The sequence below is a fragment of the Echinococcus granulosus genome (genome assembly GCF_000524195.1).
Source record: "Echinococcus granulosus chromosome Unknown EG_S00007, whole genome shotgun sequence".
Classification (NCBI taxonomy): Eukaryota; Metazoa; Platyhelminthes; class Cestoda; order Cyclophyllidea; family Taeniidae; genus Echinococcus; species Echinococcus granulosus.
In genome coordinates, this window is record NW_020170387.1 from 1,836,678 (window position 1) to 1,859,080 (window position 22,403).

Sequence of the window (22,403 nt, forward strand, 5' to 3'; positions counted from 1 at the left end):
GCTCGAATTCACTCAGCCGGGCAGACAATCAGATCGTGATATAAACAACAACGACACTAACGATCGATGAGTAAATTTTGGTTCCAGTTTTTTTGCAGATTACAATCGTGTAGATAATGAACAAGTTTCTATTTCACTTCAAGCATTCACGTGGTCCTTGTCAAATGTTTCCATTTCACATTCTGATTTTCCAACGGAGGACTCTAATTAAGGCAGCGCACATCCGCACATTTAAGATTCCGTAAATCATTTTGTAGTTAGAATTACCTTCAAATGGAAATGAGTGCTGTCCCCATGTTTAATGCATTTCCAGTTCTAGTTTTCGATTGTACACTAAATTAATCCGAAATTACTTTGATGAGCAAACATCTAATTTTGGCTCTTACTTTGGCCGATTTATTGAGCAATTGTGCTGTGAACTTTTCTCAAAAGTTTAATAATTTAAACTCTATAGCATCCGAAAACACTTCATCACTTCTATTATCTTAGGTTTCCACATAAGCCTTTAACTTACACTTTTCGACCAAATCCCTTGTAAATCACGTTAGTACTATCAAAGTAACTTAACCGATATCCTATTACCTACTTTGCATTGGTGGTGTTTTGATTCTGACCGGCAGCTAGGCTAGAAAAATACGTTGAATATTGTTTCAGGCGTCATTAATACAAAACACAAATGTCATCCTTTGGTTTAATTTACAGGTGAGTTAGTTAAGTCAACCTTACTAAAATTCATATCCACTACAAAGTTAGCAATGAAATCGGTAACCTTTTTTGTCGCCGCAGCAGTATCATTATAACGGATCTACGAATTTTTGAAAGTGGAGGATTTCGCTTCATATATATATTTATTAGTTTTCCCGTAATAATCTGAAGTAAAATACTGACGGAATAGGCAATCTTGCCCGACCTATGTCAATTTCTTCTCAGTGCATCAAAATACGTATTTAAATAATCGAACGGTTGGAGTATAAATAAAATATTATGACCACAAGCCTATCCATACACATGTGGGGCGAAATATCACGAATGAAAGTATTCGAGCTAGATAACGTCAATCGTTAATAATAATGAGGCTGGGACAGTACCCATAATGTTGTACTTTAACCTCTAAAATTAATGGAACCCTAACTCCGGTTCTAACTGGGTTGTCCCTTGAGTGTTCTAAGATTGCGCAGCGGTATGGTTTTAATGCTGCATTGTAATTCGTATCTAGTTAATGTAAATAAAAGTCTTAGACTTCTGCCATGGAATCAACATGGGAACAGCTTAGCATTTATCAGTGCAGCATTGAAATCCATGATCACAAAGTGGATCACCCACGTCTTACCACTTACGTCTAAATGCTCTAAGTATAATACTTCGGGTTATTTGCTTTGCAGACCTTGTTGTCATAATTAGGATAGACTAAATGCTGTTTTGCAAAAATCCGGGCTTCTATATCCTATACTTTATTAATTTGAGGTCTGGGAATAAATATCATTTAAAAGAGCACTTTCATAAAATTAGACGACTTATCTAATTTTATTTTACATAGACAAAAGCACAAAACGCGATTAATGGGACTGTCGCTTACTATGAATTATGTTAGAGAAGTGCAGAATACTTGGCCGATCTTATTGCATGGACGGCAAATTTCAAATGATTACTTCTATGATGAAGTTCGAGGTGCAAATTTTAAGGATTCTCAAAAAGTCCTCCCTGTAGAAAAGCAAGCCTATCCAAATAGTGCTTATCTTTCTTTACTTAATCAAATCCATCTTGCAATTTGAACAAAACTGCTTTCTTGGTAACAAACGTGAAATGTTGGACTCCAAATTTAGTGGAACTTGTGTTTTAATTACCACAATAATTAAAATCAAGATAGAAAATGGTAGGCGGCGATTTTACATCCATTTAAAACCATAGATGAGTTGCACAGTGCTTCCGAATTGCTACAACTGGTTGTAGTGAGTGTTTCGGTTGCACGGTTTGGGATCTTAGGAGTAAAGATCTGTCATTTAAATAGTGTGGCAGGAATCTAACTGCTTTGTGTATTTTATTTTTGAGGAACTCAAGCAGGCTTGAAGGTGATAACACACTTAGGGACAGCAGGAAGCTTAAGACTAGTGAGCTGAATTGGTTCAACTGACATCAAGGTTTACTACTGACTACCAATTTACTTGTGGTTTTGATGCTTGCTATTGCTTTGTATTGTATCAGCCTGTGCTTACTTTGTCAGTAAATTTTGGTAATTAATTCGATCATGTTGGGAAACCAAAAATGAGAACCCTTGGGGCTAAAAGGTAGATGTGTCATTCATAATGCTACCTGTTACCAATCTTGACATATTGATGACATTTTGATAACGCTTTGGAAAGCAAGATATTTGCGCAGGACGATAGCGGAGCATCACATCTTCGTGGGATAAACAATGTATGTGAAATTTCATGCGTTCTTGTGTGGGGCAAATACATTTGCTTTAAACCAAACGAGGTGATTTCTTCATGTCTTTCAGGCAACTGGAGTATTTTGTGAAGGTTGTGGAAGTAACCCTTGATTATTCGCACTAGATATTACTTACTTACTCTAAATTTACAATTTACATAGGATGGTGAACATCAATAAACAAATAAGACTATTTTAAGATATAATTCAAAAATTTACATGAAATGATAGAACAGACAATACAATCGTCTAACAGTTTTAATAAGAAACCATGCATGAGAAGATATGCTTATCGCCGAACTTTCATTTTACACTTGGCAATTAGCACATTTTGCTATTCGAAATGGAAATGATGGAATGCATCTACGAATTATGAGCAACAAAAGAGCGAAATATATTTAACGGGTGAATTTTCTTTTTTATCACCTAGATTTCGATGGATTATAACAAGTATACAAACAGGGTTAAATGAAGTTCTTTTAACACTATGAAGTTTATTATCGGAATTTGCAAAAAATGAGCGATTGCGTCCTTAATAAATACAATGGTGCTAGAATTTGTGTTGTCGCCATTTGGAAAATCAAGATTTTTAAGTACTAATTTTTGTTGTAAGATATTGGGACAGTAACTGAATTAAGAAGCATTATCTACTGCAAGAGAATAACCTTAAAGCATTGCTTTTTACGCAACTCTGTCGCAATAAATACTTAAACAGCAACCTGAAGAAAAAATAAACTGCACTCGAAATTGCCGATTCCAGGTTCATTAATTTAGCTAACGCTTTGCAGACGGGGTTGGTGGACACTAAGCGATTTCGTTCCAAAACACATCAATGGGTCTTTGCCTCCTCTGTTTTACGTCTTTCGGTGTCGAATTTAGACATCAAGATTCAAGAAAAGCTAAAATGACTTTACAGAAGCCCAAAAAGAGATACAGATATTGCTTGATGTATGCGTAAACACAAACATATTGTTAGTATAGAGTTTTTTAGGTTAATTACCATATTCCTCTGCACATTAGCACGAACAACTTATCTAAAAACACACAAGTTATACCATCACTTATTTTTTAGATAATAATAAAATGGAAAATAAATAAATAAGCTAAATCATTAAAGCTGCTCTCATTACTTAGTCTGATTTCAAATTGTTGGTCATTGGTCACTAAATCCCTGTAACAATATTGCCATTACAAAAAAATAATGTACGAATATAATTATTCCTTGTTGTACCTTGGCTCGAGTTCTGTGTCAGGTGGGGCCAAAGTAATGCACCCAACGTGGACACATTCCTAAAGGTTATCCGGGTGAAAATACTTTTATTCATTAATTTTAATCATTTCGTTTGATTTTGACTGATAATTTAGCAAGCAAAAGGCAAAGAAATATGGGGTGGTAATAAAAGCAAGGGAATCTGACGGGATTGCCTTTTGATTCTGTCAAACTTACTGATTTATTTTGAATGCAGCTAAAGGCATATTTACGTTTTTTATAGGCAGTAATTATTTTGACTAGCAAATGGCTGGTGGTGAGTTCATTTAATTGGAATGCGAAGTTAGCGTGTAGAAAGATAATATCATGTAATTTTTTTATTGTTTTGCTGCTGTTTTAGATAGCTATATGCCTTTATAAGGCCGAGCTTATATTCTTGTGCAGTGTGCTTACATTTACGGCTTGGTGAAAGGTGTTAAACGTTATTTGAAGTTATTAACAATAATTACCACTTTCCTTTTTGGACATCGGTCTACTCATCCATGAAGATAATTGGTTTAGCAGGAAAAGTGAAAGCATCGAAAATATTCCCGTGTGGTACATACGTCACCGAACAAAAGTTCAAATCATCATTTTACTTTCCAGCGCATAAACTGTGGAGTCAAAACTTCTGATTTGAGCGGTTTCCCTAGAATGATTAATATGAAATGAATATGTGTAGAGGTACTGACTTGTGTCAGTGCTGCCGATTAAATTGAGGAAGCTGCAAGTTGACAAGCATTTAAAAAACCAATTACTCTCTAAAGCCATCAACAAATTATTTGTTTTTAAGTAGGGTAGACAATGCCTAAATCATAATGAACTTCTCAAATATTTTTGAACAAATTAAATTGTACACCAGTGTTAAGGAGATTTTCAACAAAACCACAAAAACCGTTCCCTACGGAGCCGTTTTTAAAAAAATTGGCTATCATATTTGCTTTTATTTTCACCTAATTTCTAATAGTGTTACACTTATAAGCATATTCCTAAGGCAAACCAGTCCATCAATTTCAGCGTTTGCAGAGTAGAAATTAGAATAACAGCAGTGCATTAAATGTCAACTAGACATTTTTGTGGTTCCGCCATTTTTATAAGAGACCAATTTCAATGTAGGGCGAGAAGTTGAGAAAGGCTTATTAGCCAGTACGAACCACTCCTTTTTCTTCATGTAGTAGATTCAATCACATATACTTCCGCTGCATAAATGTTGACTTACATCCTCTAAGAGGGGGGTAGCTTCAGCATTTCTGCTGCAAAAATATGGCTTACCTGACAGACTTCAGATATCTCAATACAATCAAGTTTTCCGAGTTGTTAAAGTCCAGCAATGCCAATAAAATATTGGTTAATGAGGTTTAACCAGTGGTTTACAGCTAATTACGCAGTAAAACAGTCTGCTCATGATTTTATTTGCAATAATCGCCACAATTATTCTATGCCTGTCGCAGCTTGTTAACTTGAGCGATTCAATAACGCAGCATTGATGTGAAGTTGATTGACATCGAAATGCAAGCAGAAAAAGTTGTTTAATGCTCCTCAATTCATATGCAAATCCATCGTGAGCCATCGCTCTGGACCGTCATTCTAGCAACAAATGATAAGCAATTTTTATCTTATTCACACTGATACTGAAACCGTCCCCCTTTTCAGGGAGCCAAGATTTTAGCTGATCATATAGAGGCATAAGTTGGCCTTAATACCTTGGCCCGTAAGGCAGGTGTCAGCTCGCAAAGTCCAACAAATATTTTAGACAAAGCAGTCACAAAATTAACCAATACCAAAGAACTTTATATTTTGCAGTAGAGATCAATCTAGGGTTTGTAGAGGAAATTCAAGACCCATAATGCGACTGTCAAAATGAGTAGTGTCACCCTAGATTCTATTGCGCTAATTAACCCATTAATTTTAGCACTATCGTTGGATGGACAAAGCAGGGCATGGTATATGCCTTTTGTTCTTACATTGAAGTAGCAAACTCGAAGGATATATACAGCATTTAAGAGGCATTTAACACCAATGCGAATATTTGGAAAGGTTGAACGTTTAAACAAATAAGTCTAATATTCATTATAGTTCACGAGGTGGAGAAATTAAGCATTTTGATATTTCACTCTGCTAATACTGGTAAAATATTGCATTATTCATAGCTTTAAGTAACCTGTAATTTTTGTACAGCAAAGTGAATACCATATTAAGATAAAACCATTATTTTAATTCTAATAATCATGTAAAGCGCCTAGAACTATGCTATATTGCCTTAACTCATGCAGAAAAATTAAAAACGATCACAAAAATTTGGTACCGAAATAAGGGAAAGCTTATCTGACATTGTTTTAGATGCTTGTGAGCATTTTACGACTTTCGAAATCGCTTTCTTTACGACTTTTCCGTAAGTAGACGGAGTCACTTATAATTTCGCTTGAAAATAAAATTTTGCTTCACCAAAATAAAATTATCTGACAAAGTACGAACTTAGTAGGCGCCACGGTTTTGGGAATAAAGGGAAGGGATTTACAAGTATCTTCTGCAACACTTCCAGACTGGTGTAAGGTTAAATTAAGGTTAAAATGTCAAATACTTTAATGCTTGCACAGGATGCTTAAAACTTTTGACTACTCGGAAGTACTTTTATAGTAATGCATTGGTTTGGGGGTGTTTTTTAATTGATACTATTCTAAGAATTGCAAAATATGACATAATATTACTATGGCTTAATTTACCCACGTGGCAGTTATGACTGGAATGAAGGGAGCTTAGCGTCTTAATTTAAGGAAAGTGTTTCTCAAAATTTGAAAGTCTTTAACTACTATTGACTACATAATTCTATTAACATTCTTAATTTTCTGGAACATTATTTTACTTGTTAGGTGTGGCTTTCCTGTTTTATATGCCTCAGATGCAGCCAAAATTCGTTAATGTTAGGTCTAAAAGCATGCATTAAATATTGCAGACCACATTGGAAACCAAAGTAACGTGTTTAAAGAATTATTATGCTTTATGCTAGCACAACATGTATCAATGGTAAAATGGGGAAGCAGATGCATTTATCATTGGCAAAACAGATAATTCAACGTTCGCGACTTAAATTTGGCATCCAAAGTCAGAAGGAATTTTGCACGAGCAATCACAGTGTCCGCTTAGTTCTCGGCGGTCAATTTCCGCCAACTCTCTCTTTATTGGCTGACACACGCAACACGCTAATGGCAAACTAATCAGGCCAAAAAGTTATGACTACCTAAATGTTGCCTCTCTTCTCACTCCTTTACAAAACAACAAATCCTATTAATCGAGTGTTTTAGATTAAAGTTATTATTTCTAATTTCATTGCCCTTGCTCCATTTCTGCTCTCTTTTTTAGATTTAGCGGTCTTTAATGACGCCTCTTTACATAAAACCGAACTCATATATCAATGTCTTTTGGATACCCATGTGAAGCATTCCTCCAAAAACGTGCCAAGCAGTCCCTTAAGTAGCGCAGGTGACACCAAAATAGAAAATTTTTTAAGGCTTACTGATTTAGTTGCACATTAGAGAACATACTGGAAGAATATTTTTCGCATGTATTGTATAACAACCCAAAACGATCTTTTATATATGCTGCATATAATTGTTACTGCCAATAAATGCCATAACATAGTCCATTGAGCACACATATCTCATGTTAAAGTAATAATTGCTGATTAAGCTGCAGGTAGCATTACAAATAACCTATTTTTATTACATTAGAGTAAGCCATGAGTATATTCACTTACTTTTTGTTAAAGCCATATCTAGTATGATTTACCCACACATTATTCCCCTATTTACAACTGCAGTGATATACTTTAGTTCTTGTCTGGGGGAAATGGACTTCATTCCCCTTTATTTAAAGCCTTAGATGCATGCATAATATCTTTCTAATAATGGTCTAAATAAATGAAAGCCAATTTACGAAAGGCAGCATGCTTGTTTATTGACCACTTTCCTAACAACATGCAATTTGGGCAGTAGGCAAGAAATAAACTACCTCATCATTTATGAGTGTAAGTGCGTATGAGTGTCTTACTCATACAGCCATTTAAAAATTTCAATTTTTAATGCGGCGGAGGCAGAGATGTTTACAGGACTGAAATGAATTGCTGGCTAGTAGCTGGTGATTTAGCCTGCATACAAGCGTAATAGCAAATGAGAGTGAAAACGAGCACCTCCCCTAATGTTATTGAGGAAATGTTGTCAGCATTGATATCATCGGTGCAGTGGTGTGAATTACCAGGACGTGATTTCAGTGGATCAAATCCCTTCCGCATTGTGTAATGTAGCTTGAACACGGCTAGAAAACAACTGCTTTGAAAAATCTGAAAATACGGATAGATTTTTTTATTCGTGGAAATGCTTCATACTAATGAACTTCGGCAAAACTGTTTTAAATTTCATCATCTTTTTGTTGAACTAATCTTCTAAAGTTAATGGGTGAGTGACAACGAAAAAAATCAAGTAATTCCCTTTGTTGGATTAAAAAAGGCAGAATCATCTCACATCCTTTAGCATTTTAGGATAAAATAGATTCTACTTTAGTTAAAACAAAACCAAGGAATTGCTAAAGGTAAAATTGAGTAAAGAAATCGTAAAATTATTTGGAATAAACCCAGTCATCAATTATGAAAACAAATAACATTGTAAGAACTGGCTGTAATTAATCATGCATGAAGGGGGTTACATGAGACGGTTTGCTCTACGATAGTAAAATCAAACAACCCCTCCTACAACAGAGATGCTTAAAATGACATTTGATTGCAACTTCCAAAATGAATTTTCTGAGTTGCCCATATAAATCTAAGCAAACGTTAGGAACTATTGGGATTGTAAAAATGTGCGTTTGGCAAAAATATTGCAAACCAAAAAAAATGCTCAAGCATTTTGAATATAGAGGCGATAAATCAGGTTATTGAGAAAATTTCTTCACTACTACAAAAAGTAGTACATCTTAATTCCTAAGCGAGTACTTTGAACTTCTTGCATTTTTACACAACTTTCATAAATCCGGCAAGCACTAAGATTTGCTATTAATCATTGTTAAATGGAGAAACAGAGCTAGCGTTTTAGGTAAAGGGGAACTTTTAGCTAATACAAAAGTAAACATAAAACCATAGTCAGTTATGGCGCTGTACTTATAACATTTACTTAAGAGCATCCAAAATATTTCGCATAAGTGTAATTTGCAACTTAATATTTCCATAATACGACAGATCGGTTCAAGTGCGTTTAAGAATTAAACTCTGATTCAAAATTCTTTCAAGGGCTAATTATACATAATCTGTCAATATGGGTTTCTTTAGGTGAAATTCGTTAAAACACTTTAGTAAAAAAGCTAGAACGGTTCATTAGTTGCAATCCAAGAGATCCCTAATGCAGATATTTTTGAAATTATTATTAATGATGTCTTTGTTCCCGGCGTTAGACAAAATTCGCCTCTCCTTTGCTCTATTTTTATTAATGCTTAAAATGCAGATAAGCACTTTTACAGCCAAGGGTGATTTTATTTTAAAGCGTTGCAAAAAATAACGCCCAGAAATTCGGCAACAAACGGTGCGTGTCTAATGGCCAAGCAGTTTGCCTTACCGTTCTTCCGTCCTGGTCGCTCAAACCATAACAACCAATAGCACCGGTTTTTACTCCTAACATTTCATCTTAAAAAAAGCCGACTCAATTTTACTGTGGATCATCTGGATGGTTGATTTCAAACCAGAAATTCAATCAGGCTGTTTCCTTGACAATGCATTACAATATTCACATATGCAACCATCACCTTAATCCGATATTTCTAAGCAAACAACTAGAAGGATTTCCCACTGAGTGTTTGACTTTTTACAGAGGGATTGTTTGGTTTCCTCCTTTTAAGTAGTGCAAACATACCAGTAAAATTACAAACGCGAGTGCTATTTGTAGGAATTCTGCAACATTCAAATGCCATGAAAACTATATATGTGATATAATGTTGGGAAGTATACTTTTGCAACATTTAAAAAAGTATAATTGCCATTGTACGACGTGTTACAAGAACTAACATTCCTTTTTGTTTAAATCCACTCTTTTTAAGGAAAAGTACTTGTTTATCGAGACCACATCTTTCTCTGATCAGTCAATTTTTCCCCAAAATAATAGATTTTAACTGGTTTATGCGGCATCAACTTCACTGTCGTTCAAAGACATCACAATGATTGTGCAAAAGTCGAAGTATATAAGTAATTTAAAGCAAGGAATTTGATGCTAGAGCTTTGAAATAGTAGTAGGCTTAGGTTTGGCGCTGTAATCTGTTTGATTTTACAAATACCTAATTTTACAGCAAGAACTGTTGAATATCTTCTACAATATCGTATTAAATATTCGCAATACTTCAGTGATACCTGTCTGCGAGAGCCTAAACCAAGAAACTATTAAAAAGGAGGTATTTACTGTTTTAATTCATAGGTCTAGAATTCTAACTAAGAAGCATCCTGAACCTTCTTTTCCAGCGTGTCTTCACGTAAGAAGGAATGCTAATCGCTCCTGAAAAACATCACTTTTACAGTGAAACCTCGAAATATGCTCAAGCATTTCTCTTTGATCATATAACATTAGAAACTTTACCTAATTTACTTTACCTTCCGAACTCTCAACTTATTCATGATATAATTATTCAGCAATACAATTGTCCCTTTCAACCTAAGTCTTTATTTGAATTCCACTTTGGTACTCTGCAAAGCTGTACATTTGTTCACACGCATTTTACGTTTTTTTGCAAGAAACTCCCTGCATTGAATAACTGCGCAGATACAGATGTATTGTGGCAGGTTGTTATACACTAGAGATCATATCGTGATTAAAGTGCTCGATTTATTTAGTTGGTAAATCCCTACGATGCTAACTGTACCGGCTAAGAAATTAGAATCTGCTAACATGATCCTGTTTAGAACTCTTTATCATGACCAATAGCATCGTTTACGTATACTAAGAAAAAATATCCCTAATCATTCTAAGAGGTCTTGGACTAAATCTATAATGAATAAAAGCCTCATTACACAAATTCTGCGCTAGAATCTCCATTTTCCTTAACACCAGCCAATTTAAAACGCGATTTAATTAAATGCATTAAAATAACTCTAACGTTTGAAGCAATTTGGTATAACAAGCCTAAATCCTTGTTCTTCCATAAAGTTTTCTGCAGAAAATGGGCTTAGAACATTGAATAAAACGGTAAGTGCAACTATTTTCATTAAAAAGCAGCGCCACAGGAATATATAGCAAAATTCTCTTAATTGCTGGGAGGAATTCCGATTTAAAACTCATATAGGCAACGCTTGAACGAATCCCTTGTGACATCCGCTACATATATAAATTTTGTAAATACATTTTTAAGCATGTAAAATAAAAATAGCAAAAAAATACACAAAAGGTCCCATTCTTGAATTCTGAGAGCGCCCCAAATAGATTCTTATGGCTGAATCTCATTAAATATATTAAAATAACTGCTGTACCATATTTTTACAAAGTACTGCTCCATTCTACTCGGTTCACTTTGAAGTCTGAATACAAATATTCTAAGGCTTAACTTTTAGTTGTGGCCTGTATCTGCAGAAATAAGGACTGTGCAATCAACCCCTTTTTTGTCAAATAAAACTCTAATGTAGGAACAGGGTCAAGAAACAGCAAAAATTTACTAGTGCAAATATCTGAAGATCTGTCGACCCAAAGCAGGCGTGCTAACAGTGGGAACCCAACGAGATTATAAGGCACATAACATAATACTTTAATAGCAGAGTAGAAAATAGCATATCAGGTGAATCAAGATATAAAAGTGCCAAAGAACCGTGCTTCCTTTTGATCTAATGGAGCAGTAATCTTTACATCTTCTGCAAAGACTTCAAATCCAGACCCTGCGACACTGAGCAATTTCCTCACTAGATACCCTGCCGATATACACAAGTCATTCCATGAGGCACTACTTAATTCATTCAAACCCAAGGCAAGTGTATGCCGGCATAAAAACTGAGTTTTTAAAGAGCACACATAAAAAGCTTTATTTTTCGTGCGAAACATCAGTAGCACAAATCATTAATTTTTTGTAACGGGTCTCCAAAGAATGACATGCTAGACCTAGTTATGGTACTTCATATCAATGCTGTTAAATGAGCAAAGATTGAAGGCGCAGGCCGTTTTGTAAAAAATAGCATTTTAAAAGTATTAACTGAATTCAATTTTTCAACCTCACTTTTAAAACTAAGCTTTAGTTAAACGTCTACAGAACTGCTAAAATAACATCTTTGGCGTAACTATCGTGATAAAAATTTAGTGGTCTTATATGAAGCAAACCACAACTAACTCAGGTTACAAGGATTGGGAATCTGTGAATGCTGTGAGAGACATTTAGTTCTGAAAACTGAAAGCAGATTCGCGAATCCTTTTGATCCTTTAAGAGAGGAAAGGGTGATTGTTCTTGGCCTTAAAACTGGCAAATATGATGTGTTCAAGCTCTGTGCGGCTTGTTCAAATAAGTTTTAGTACTTTATTAATTTGAAGGCTGTAAAGTAAACATAAATCATGTGCAAATTAATTGTCAAAGATAAACAACCTGACACATTTATTTGGGAATCCCATGTGTACGCTCATCCCATAAAGTAAACTTGGCTTGAAGATCAGTTTGTAAGTTCTACCAACACTTTAAAGAAAAAGTAAAAGAGACATTTGAGTTAAATACATATAGTAACGCGAATCAGACTGTATCCATTAATGCATATCCATTTGCCTTTCAACTTGCATTAAGCACTGAACTACTCAGTATTTTTTGCCTTTTAATTAGATGCTATTTACGTCGATTTAAATTTTGATGCTCTGCAAAATAAATGCACAAAATGTCCCTAAGATTTGCTAACTCATTGTAGGGAAGAATTTGCGCTAGATGCTCTTAGTTAAGAAATATTGCAGGGACACCGTCAAAATGTGTTGTTCACTAGTGCATGCATTCTACTTGCTTTGCAGCGTCGGCTTCGAGGGTGAATTAAGCGGGGAGCAGGCATATTTCGAATAAGTAACTGCCAAAATTATTCATTGGGAGAGACACTAAGGAGTAAGTTTACTTACTTGACGAAATCCTCTCAAGTAATTTTGCTACCTACGTTAGTTAAATAAAGCTAGAGCAGTTATACCGCTTAATGCTAAATCATTTTGCAACCCCAAAATTCCTACAAAATTTATTTTTATTGCTTTTTGAGAAGCCACGGATTTTTGTACTGGAAGGAAATAAAAAGTAAGAAAGAAAAACTTTGTCTGTACATGGAAAATGTTTTAGGTACTCAAAAACGTCACGAAGTAACACATTTGTTTCTGAATGCTGAATAATGTAGAGTGCGGATAGAGGTGCGAGGGATGGAATGGACGGTATTCCAATGGGAAGAATGCGCAACCTCTAAGCTTATTATTTATTGAAATCGTTTGAGAATTTTAAGGTCCTAATTATTTATCGTCTGCACATTAAATTCAACATTTTGACTTCTAAAATTCCTATTCCTTTTTGCATTTTCCCTTTTTGCATTAGGCTGCAGCCATTTGGTCATAAGAATTTCGTGATTTCGCCAATATGATTGCTTGCAATAAGGTCATCAAAAAGGCGTATATAAAAGTCCTGCATTATCAACTTACTTCCATTTTCCATATTTTGAAATAACCAAAAAACAGGGCACAAATGAGAGGCCAATTTTGTTTCCTTTTCTGTAAAATTACCTTTTAAAATATATCTTGCAAACTGTGACACCACGTGTACCTTCCTCTTCCCACGGGCTTAAGTATTGCAGACTTAGTATAGCGACGTTTGCAGGCGAAACCTGCTTTTTACAATGGACAAAATAATTAATTATTAATAAGAAACTAGCGACAAATTGAGGAATAATCGTACAGCATGTATTTTTTAACATATTTACGCAAAATTTAACAAGATTATTGCATCATTCGCAATATGGGCTGGTTTGTTAAATGAGTTGTGTTACGATGGTAAAATCCGGAAAAAAAGTTAGCGCATTTCCCAGAACAGCTTGGTATGATATGCTTATGGAACACATTGTGCACTAAACAAGTGTGAAATGTTTTGTGTGCTAACATTAAATATCATTTTTCAACCATTTCAAAATGGCCTGTGACAAGAAAACGCAGGGAATTATAAGGTGCCCGAACCCGATCGGTGCATGAAGAAGTAATGAACGGAGTAGTTGTCTTTTGATTTTATGAAAATACTTCATTGTTAGCCAGATATCATTACAGGTTTTTCCGTCATAAGAGGACCAAAGGAGGTTGAAAAGAACCGAACCGAATTACTTTGTTTTCAGCACAATATTTTATCTCAAATTTACCCAAATTGATCCAGCTCAAACCTTTGCTGTACTTTTGTTGCTCATAATATTATATTTCATTTTCTTTTAGAAAGCCATATAACTTGTTCTAGTGCATTAGATAGTGAACTTTAAAAATTTCAGCATTTTGTGACTTGTCATAAAGTTAATGAAACGAGAAATGGTGACAATGAGATAATCCTATTTTGACACCAGAAGCTATACGGTTTTTTAAGATTATCAAGTAGAATTTCCCTTTTACTCATGCACAGAAGGATATGAAACCAAACTGTTCATGTCGACATGAAACATTCATCATATTGCGGTTGTGAGACGTTGTGCACCAAACCCTGTTTTTGCTCGAATAAACATTTAATACGTGTTATTTTTACGCATTTGACAATGTGCATTTGATTTTCATGTTTAAACAAATTTAAAATCCATTTATTACTAACATGTCATGCTATTTCAAAATATGCACTCAGCATCTACCGGTCCGTTTTCGGAGAACACATTTTCATTAGGCTAGATTAGTTATATGTACGAGTATAAAACGTATACTCAGCACTCCGAGACACCATTTTGCATCTACCTTCTATATTCCTTTCTTTATCCATTCATATGCAGACCATTTGGAACATTCTACAACACTACTACTCATGTGATAAACTTGCATTGAAGGGATAAAACTTGTCTGAGGTAACATTCTCATGATGGAAAGATAACAAAGAGTAAAATGAGATATATCATTGAAAAGGGTGTGAGAGACATTGAGGATGAGGTGATGTGTGCGGAGATCGGATCGTCGTAGAAACCGTCATTGACGTATCGGGCGTGAGGGAAGTCGCTCATAACCTCTGCATGGGTTCGTCGACGACTTGGCGACTGCGGAAATGCGTTGGGGAGTGACATAGGCGGCAGCGGTGGTAGCAGAGGTTTGTGTCCTACCTCCGCCGAAGGTGAGAAAACGCAGTCTGGTGGAAGAGTCTCCTTGAAGTAGTTAAGAATGAGCAGAGTCGCGTCTGGGTGACAGGTGTTGCGCAAAAGATTGTACAGACAATCCAATTTTGCCTTAATCGATCTGAAAAGTGGCAGTGTTTTGTCACCTTCATTTGTATATATACTAGCTTCGTCTTTCATTAGTTTATACTGCTTGTTGATAATTGTTTTCCGAAGTTACTAAGTGATACAACGAAAGGCATCGAGATTAATTTAATGTCTACAACACAAAAAATATTCGGGTGTGCACTTTATCCCAATTCTTCTACAAAAAACATCTTAAAACTGGACTAACTTTGAATACATTCAAGGTAAGGCTAAAAATTAGTAACGATTCTTACTATTCACAGGAATTAGAATCTTCAATACTTTGACTAAAGAATTACATTATCCTCGTTCCCTATATTATATTTTAAGGGAAACTTCTAGCACTGAGAGCAATAATATGCATTTATGCAGATACCCTATTAATAATCATGTTACGAAGGTTTCGATGCAGACATATATGTGCAATTAGAGTGTAGCTTATTGTAGACTGTAGATTTAAAATAAATGGGGTACATTTTGAGACCATAGTTCGCATAAAAAGGAAGTACTAAGAAATTTTATTTTAATTGCGAATGAGACGTGAATTTTTAATAGTTCTTTAAAACGTTGGTTCACTTGTCTAGTGAAAAATTTCTTGAAATTATTCATGAACAAGTTTCCCCATTCATTCTAATGTCCATATCTTTATGCAAGACCGTTGACGCTAGGAAAAGTTTAGGCATAGTACTCTACATGTGTTTGGGATGACTTCAAAACACAAGCACTTACAGTAAGCTTACAAAAAGGCCATACTGGGAGAATAGGCTTTGCACGTTTACTAGAAATGCTGAAAATAACTATCACTTTGTTTCGTCTCCACGCTTGACCCATTATAAAAATAAAAGGTCCTGTCTAGGCGCTAAGGGCTTATAAAAGATGAATGGCACCTCTAATTAAAGTAAGAAAAATACAAGATATGGCAAATTTTTCTGTCAAAATGATTTTTGGAAAATAGAAGCTAAATTTGTCAAAAGCCGTATGCGAATTGACATTTCGATATTCATCAGGAGACGTCTCTGGATGTAAGTTGTTTGTTAGAAAAGCCGAAACGTGCGCATTTTACAACAAAGATGAGGCACAGGACACGCAAATTTAGCGATGCCAGTACATTTAACAAAAAAAGGGGAATAAAGCACTTTGGTATAAAATTAATGCTTTTTTGGGTCGGCTTTCAGAATATTCGCGAGGAACTTTGTAAATATCGCACGATAGTAGAAACTTGTTGAAGCATAGTAATTCTGTTTTACCTCTGTAAATGGTAAGATGAAAATTAAAATTCAGTAAAACGTCAAGTAGTATTTCTCAGTTCAATAAATAGGCGGAATGTCCAGATGGTAACTCCGTTGGAATCGATAAATACTTATTTTGGTGCATGAATAAATGATCCAAGTACAAATTAAGGTTTAGATTTCCTTTACAATTCTTCTCTAAAAAAACGCTTATGATGTTTTAATGCAATCGAAAAATGCGTCCGTTTTGTAATTTTAGGCCAAAAGCAAGATGCCATGACTTCAAAATGTGTCTGCCTTAGACAAATCGTCCCTAAAACAAAACAATATGCTAGTAAATCAATAAAGTGCCATGTAGGGACCATTTTTGTCATAGTTTTATTAACTTCCCGCTGTATCCTACCCTATCAATTACTACTCTCATCACACTTTTCCCTCTTAGAGCATCAACGAAACAATTACTTCAATTAGATTGGTAAGGAGAAGTTCATTCACCTACACAGTTCAAAGTAGAATCTTTACCCTAATTGTCATTTAAAGTAGTGCTTATCTAATTTTAGTAATACTGAGAATCTAGGCAATGAGTTTTCAGAACAGATGGTGTACTAGAGGGAATGGCAAAACTACTTACCTAGGTACTATAAAAGGTTGAAAATCAAGTGACAAAACTGTATCGCTGGCAGTAATGGTCTCGTTGCTGTCAATTAATTCACCCCCATTTAATAAGACCACATTCTGATTCAGCAGGTGTACACTTACTTGCATTCATACTTTTCAAGAATGGATTTCAGTCGATCTAGGTGTATTTCCGGAGTGGTGTATGACTTCAAGGATTCACTTCGTAGTGCATTCACTACCTCCAGCATCGTAGAGTTCCTTGTTTGGGAACAGACTTCAGCCCTTTTCTCTTGCGTACGAAGACAGCCATTTCTGTGCCGGCGGAAGACTAGAGTGGAATTTGTGCACATTTTTGTGATTCCCCTTTAAATAAATTACGTTCCCCGTAGTCTAAATGTCAAAATACTGTCATCACGTTTATTTGTTGATATGAGGAAATAAGTAAGGTCTCATAACACCCTCAAACACTTTTTAACATATATTTATGCCTTTTGCGCATTAATTTAGGTGAATGAAGAATTCAAATTAGACGATGTCTTTTCAAACAAATACATAGTATTTTAGGCCAATTGCGTGGTTCGCTAAGTACAACTGCTGACATTTAAAAACCGTAAAGTCCATTATTCATTTGAAAGCAAAATTATGTGGTTTGGGAACTGTTGCTTAAATTTTTTTCTTTTAAAGGGAGTGGATATAACCCATCTTAAAAACTTCTTCTTTTAGTGCTACTAGATTTGGTGTGGCTAAGTTTGCACTCGCATCTATCCTAACGGTTAAAAATGGGAAAATTCTTTCATTCTTTAACTATTGAAAATGCACCGCAGGGGTGATAATTTGAATGCTGACAATGTTTCCAAATAGCATAACTCCAATTAGCAGAAAAAAGCCTTGTAGGCGGGCATGTTTACACAAGTAGCAGTCTGCTTCATTGGACGGACAGTCGTCCAAGTGTCCTACATTTTTCGTACTGCTCACAAGACAAAATGCCCTGTATAAAACAACTCTTGCTGTATTTTTTCATCAGCCTTGACAAACAAGCGCAGTGGTTTGGTGAGGATGTACAAATTGTAATTCTCTAGGATATTTTAAACAGAAAATAGCATACAGACTTGACCAGGTAGCTGAAGTTTGGGTAAATGAGAAACAGTTTCAATAATCTTGCCTTTAATGTACACCATAAAAAGTGATTCCATAAATTTAGTAAAGCATGATTGCTAGATACCTTACAAGATTTTTGCATCATTTAGCTTTATGAGATAAATGACTAAGAAAGGTAAAATGTCATGAAAATATTGTTTTATAGGGCAGTCATTGATCATGCAGTAATGATATGAGAGCTAACCATGGTGAACAATTTTCACCAAGATACATCCAGATTCCGTTTTAAATTCATATTTCTTGAAGTCCTGCGGGAGTTTCGTTTAATGTTCTTGTGCCAAAAAGAAGGTTGAACAATTGATTCAGAACATGCAGCATTTAAGAAATTTGAAGGTCTTAAAAGTGAGTTCCATTTACGAATCGCCAAAAAGTTCTTGGTTCTCCAAAGGCAATGAAACATTCCAACACAGGGTCTCATCTTTAATTTGGTTTGAATGTGGTAGTCGATTTCATTGAGTTCTAAAATATTTCTTGAACTTGGGTATATTGTGAGCAATAATGGGCATTTTTACCCCTAAGTGGAAAATTATGGGAACATCTACTAAACTTCATAAACGATAAAGCGTTTCTTGTAAAATGCATTTTTTGTACAACAAGAAAATGAACAGATCGGGATGCAGAAGTCTGGAAGCATGCGTTATCTTTTAAACTGCTTCATGCTGCTGCTTATGCCTGCCATCCCCGTTAGGTTACGAACAGTTTCTGTTAAAGTTATTCATATCATGAAACATATTGCTTTATATTCCTTTATTTAGGTGATTATTAGCGCTACTAGTTAAGCATTTGGCAGTCATTTTGCCAAAAATTGGTCTGGTTTGAGTATATTTATAATATTTACTAATCTTCAAGTTAATTTTTGACAAAAGCTAGATTTGATTCAACGGTGAATTAGGAGTTTTCAGTGCTATCACAAGATTTCATTTAGTAATTTACAAGTATAAGCAAAAGTTGTTAACCTTTTACAGTGAAAATGGCGTCAAAATATAGAGAAAAATTATATTTCTGCTGCACTTTATTAGTCATGTAATCAGTAGTAACACGACACTACGACGTACTTTGGAGATTGTGTTCCTTGCATAAATATATCGCAGCCTGTTCAGATCGGCGGGTATCGAGGGTAAAAGACCAGATTGTTTTGAGGTAGCGCTCCTCAGCGTTGCTTTGGCATTTCTTTTCCAAAATTCGCTGCATACACTGAAAAATTGTTATATGGCCTCGGGTCCTAAAAAGAAAGTTGACAGCGGAATGGATTGTAAAATAATATGCTCTAGCTAAATTTTTGCCAGCTTTTCACTGACTTTAGGAATCTTGAATATATCACTTGCAATTATTTTTTTGAGGGGCTTGATTCCCGTTGAATATCATCTAAAATAACCTTCGTTATCACCTTGACTACGGGCTGAATTAATAGAGGCGCAATTACTCATTCTGTAACCATTTTATTAAGTTCATCTTTATTTAAAATTTCGGTTATAATTTATTTTGCCATTTGATTTTTGGCATGAAAATGAACATGCATTATCAATTGCTGTAAACTGCCATGGATTAGAAACCAAAACGCCCTAGAATTTTATTATGAAAATGCACTCCAAGCAAACTTTGAATTTGATGCCCAGAAAAGATTTTTTTCATTCATACTACGCAAATCTTGTGTACCTTTCTAAAATATTTTCAAAAATTGTCTTCATGCAACCCGCATTTTTCGCCCAATCCAAATGATTCCAAAAAAATAATTATTAGTGCAGATCATTCTGCTTATTACAGAATGTACAGACCTACTTCACATTTCTTCGGCATCTGCTGACCAAGCAGCATACTTTGTAAAGATTGGTTACAAATATTGCTGATAGCTAAACGGCGACTGTAAATATACTCTTGATCATGTCAAAGCAAAAAGGCCTGAAGCACGCAACTATTTAATCTAGCTGTGTGGTGGTGATAACGGTATTCTTAGGCACAATAAAATATGACTTGCGTATGCCAAAAGAACGGAAATGTGAATGGTATTTATTCCAGCAGATATCTTTGCATCCATTTTTCATAGTAATTAAGGGTAAAAGGTAGATTAGGTTATAAAATTAGCCATTTAATAAACGACAGCCTACAGTTCGGCATTAAAAATAATGGCTCATATTAAACCTTAAAGATTTACCATTCTATCAAATATAAGTAAATAGCTCCTATTAAACGTCAATACCCCGAAAAACCTTACTATTTCGATAAGTAATAAAATTCTCATTGTCCTGATGTGAGTTCTAACACTTCGTAGCATTTGTCGACTGTTTTTAATTGACAATCACTATCAAAATTTTATATTTGTCCATTGCACGCACATGCGCAATATCAGATGAGGAATAACTTTGCTACGCATTTCGCATTTGAGGTGAACTGATTAAAAGAAGGGCAATTAAAATAATGCTTGTATGGAACGTGAAAATTGGTGGCTTTAGCTTTAACCATTAATGCGTTATACCGTTAAGTAGAACAAAACACTACTGCTATAATTTAATCCGGAATTGGACCCTGCCTCTACTTAAACAAACTGTGCCATTTTTGGATGTTTTGAGCATATTCACCCCCAACAAGTGTGTATCACATGCATAATGAGGAGCAATTTATGTGTTTATGTTTTCATTTTCTATATGAAGCCGAATAATGTCAACTTGTCTATTTTTTAATTTTATGGTAAAACACTCCTCTAATCACAACACTGTTTATTAAAGCAAGATGGCGGATTTGGCATGAAATTAACCCAACACACGAGAAAATATACCTGCACATTTCCTCCGTTTCGTTCAGAGAACCATAGCCGAAGTCGTAACCAATTGACTGGTCGTTGGGGACTGGAAGATTGCATTTCTTTGCGCATGCCTTCACTTCCTCCTCGAATCGAAAACAAACACGGCTTGAGACCAACCTTGCTATGAACACCATGAGCAGCAAAAGGGGCAGAGCTAGGGCAAGATGCACATTTTAATGAGTCTTGTCTCCTTAAAATGATTTTAGAAATTAACCATTTATTTAAAATACGTGTGCTCTTGTACTCTATACATAACCCCATTGCGGAAAAACTGTAATAAACATAAAGTTGTATCAAGCCTAATTCCGATTATTGACACTTTTGCAATTGGATTTACACAAATAGTCAACCGACATTTTTGTTGTGAAAATGAAGTTAAAGTGTGCTATGTTCGAACATTTACATCAGAATATTTCAAAACAAAATAAGTAAATGAATTAGTCATAATTATCATGGGACATAATACAAATGTGTAGCAAATAATTTTGCAAGAAAGAGTAAAATACATTTTTTAAAAAGTAAGTTGCACGAAACATACCTGAATGCTGCAATGAGTGAAAGAGCTCTCTGCAAGGAATCAGGACTAGTCCAGACACACGCATGAATATTTTATGATTGCATTGAACGCTGCAACAGAGGCCTATTCCAAGCACCTGACCTTCCCGGGCAGCCAAAGTGGCATTTGGTGTCAGATGTTTTCTTGCGTTAGGGACTGCAAGTTATAAGTAAAATGAGTTTCTTTTTATCTCTTCTAAGGTTGATCGCTTGATGCTCTACTCGGATTGGACAGTAGAGGGCCTATCAAAATCGCTCTGCATTGGAGATAGTACTGTCATTTATTGGAAAGCGAAAATATTGGCCATGTTGTGTAGATTTGTATTCAAAATTCGATTGTTACTTCGAAGACTCGTCCTTCTTCTTTTAATTCGCATTGACTAAAGTTATCCTACCAGGTCAACCGATGAAAACCTGATTTTCAGTACCTGCAATCGCATGTCCTAATTTGTTATGGTGCCATTACCAGAATCCTGATTGGATCGGCAAAATAATGGTAAATGAAATTCTTGGAGTATATATTCAAATTAGCCACTAAAAAGCATAATTTTAAGCCTGACTTAAAAGGCATAGGTATCCCCTAGTATCACCGAGATATGTTGCAGATTGTAGCCGCACATTATTGAATGAATGTATCGTATAGACTATATTGAGACAATCGCATATATGTAACTTTATGTAGTTATTTACAGATTTTCCGCTGAATTTGCCCATTGGACACGTTTGGTTACTATTGGTACATTTAAATAGACTATGTTTTGTGGGTTGCGTTACTGCCTTTGTAGGAACCACCAATACAAGTTTTGCCATGCTAGCGAAATTTGTAGCTGGTCTCGAAACATTCATTACTGTTACATTATGCCCAAAAACAAATGGGAGCGATGCAGTCTGGAAAATAATAACAAATACCATTACGACAGCTAACTCTGAGCATTCGGCTCA

The 22,403-nt window shown here is 35.2% G+C and overlaps 2 protein-coding genes across 2 annotated transcripts; one reads left to right on the plus strand and one right to left on the minus strand. All coding sequences in view use genetic code 11, as the record gives it.

Annotated features, from left to right (window-relative positions):
- Window positions 1–4,494: 4,494 nt before the first annotated feature.
- On the plus strand, window positions 4,495–7,209 carry EGR_01897 (hypothetical protein; the record flags this gene model as incomplete). The annotated part of the gene is made up of 4 exons (XM_024491146.1): window positions 4,495–4,644; window positions 6,476–6,590; window positions 6,630–6,700; window positions 6,979–7,209. 4 exons carry the CDS (start codon window positions 4,495–4,497, stop codon window positions 7,207–7,209), a joined length of 567 nt encoding a protein of 188 aa, XP_024354602.1.
- A 7,514-nt stretch (window positions 7,210–14,723) lies between these two features.
- EGR_01898 (hypothetical protein) lies at window positions 14,724–21,508 on the minus strand (the record flags this gene model as incomplete). The annotated part of the gene is made up of 5 exons (XM_024491147.1): window positions 14,724–15,096; window positions 17,090–17,276; window positions 19,162–19,328; window positions 20,880–21,027; window positions 21,445–21,508. 5 exons carry the CDS (start codon window positions 21,506–21,508, stop codon window positions 14,724–14,726), a joined length of 939 nt encoding a protein of 312 aa, XP_024354603.1.
- Window positions 21,509–22,403: the final 895 nt, after the last annotated feature.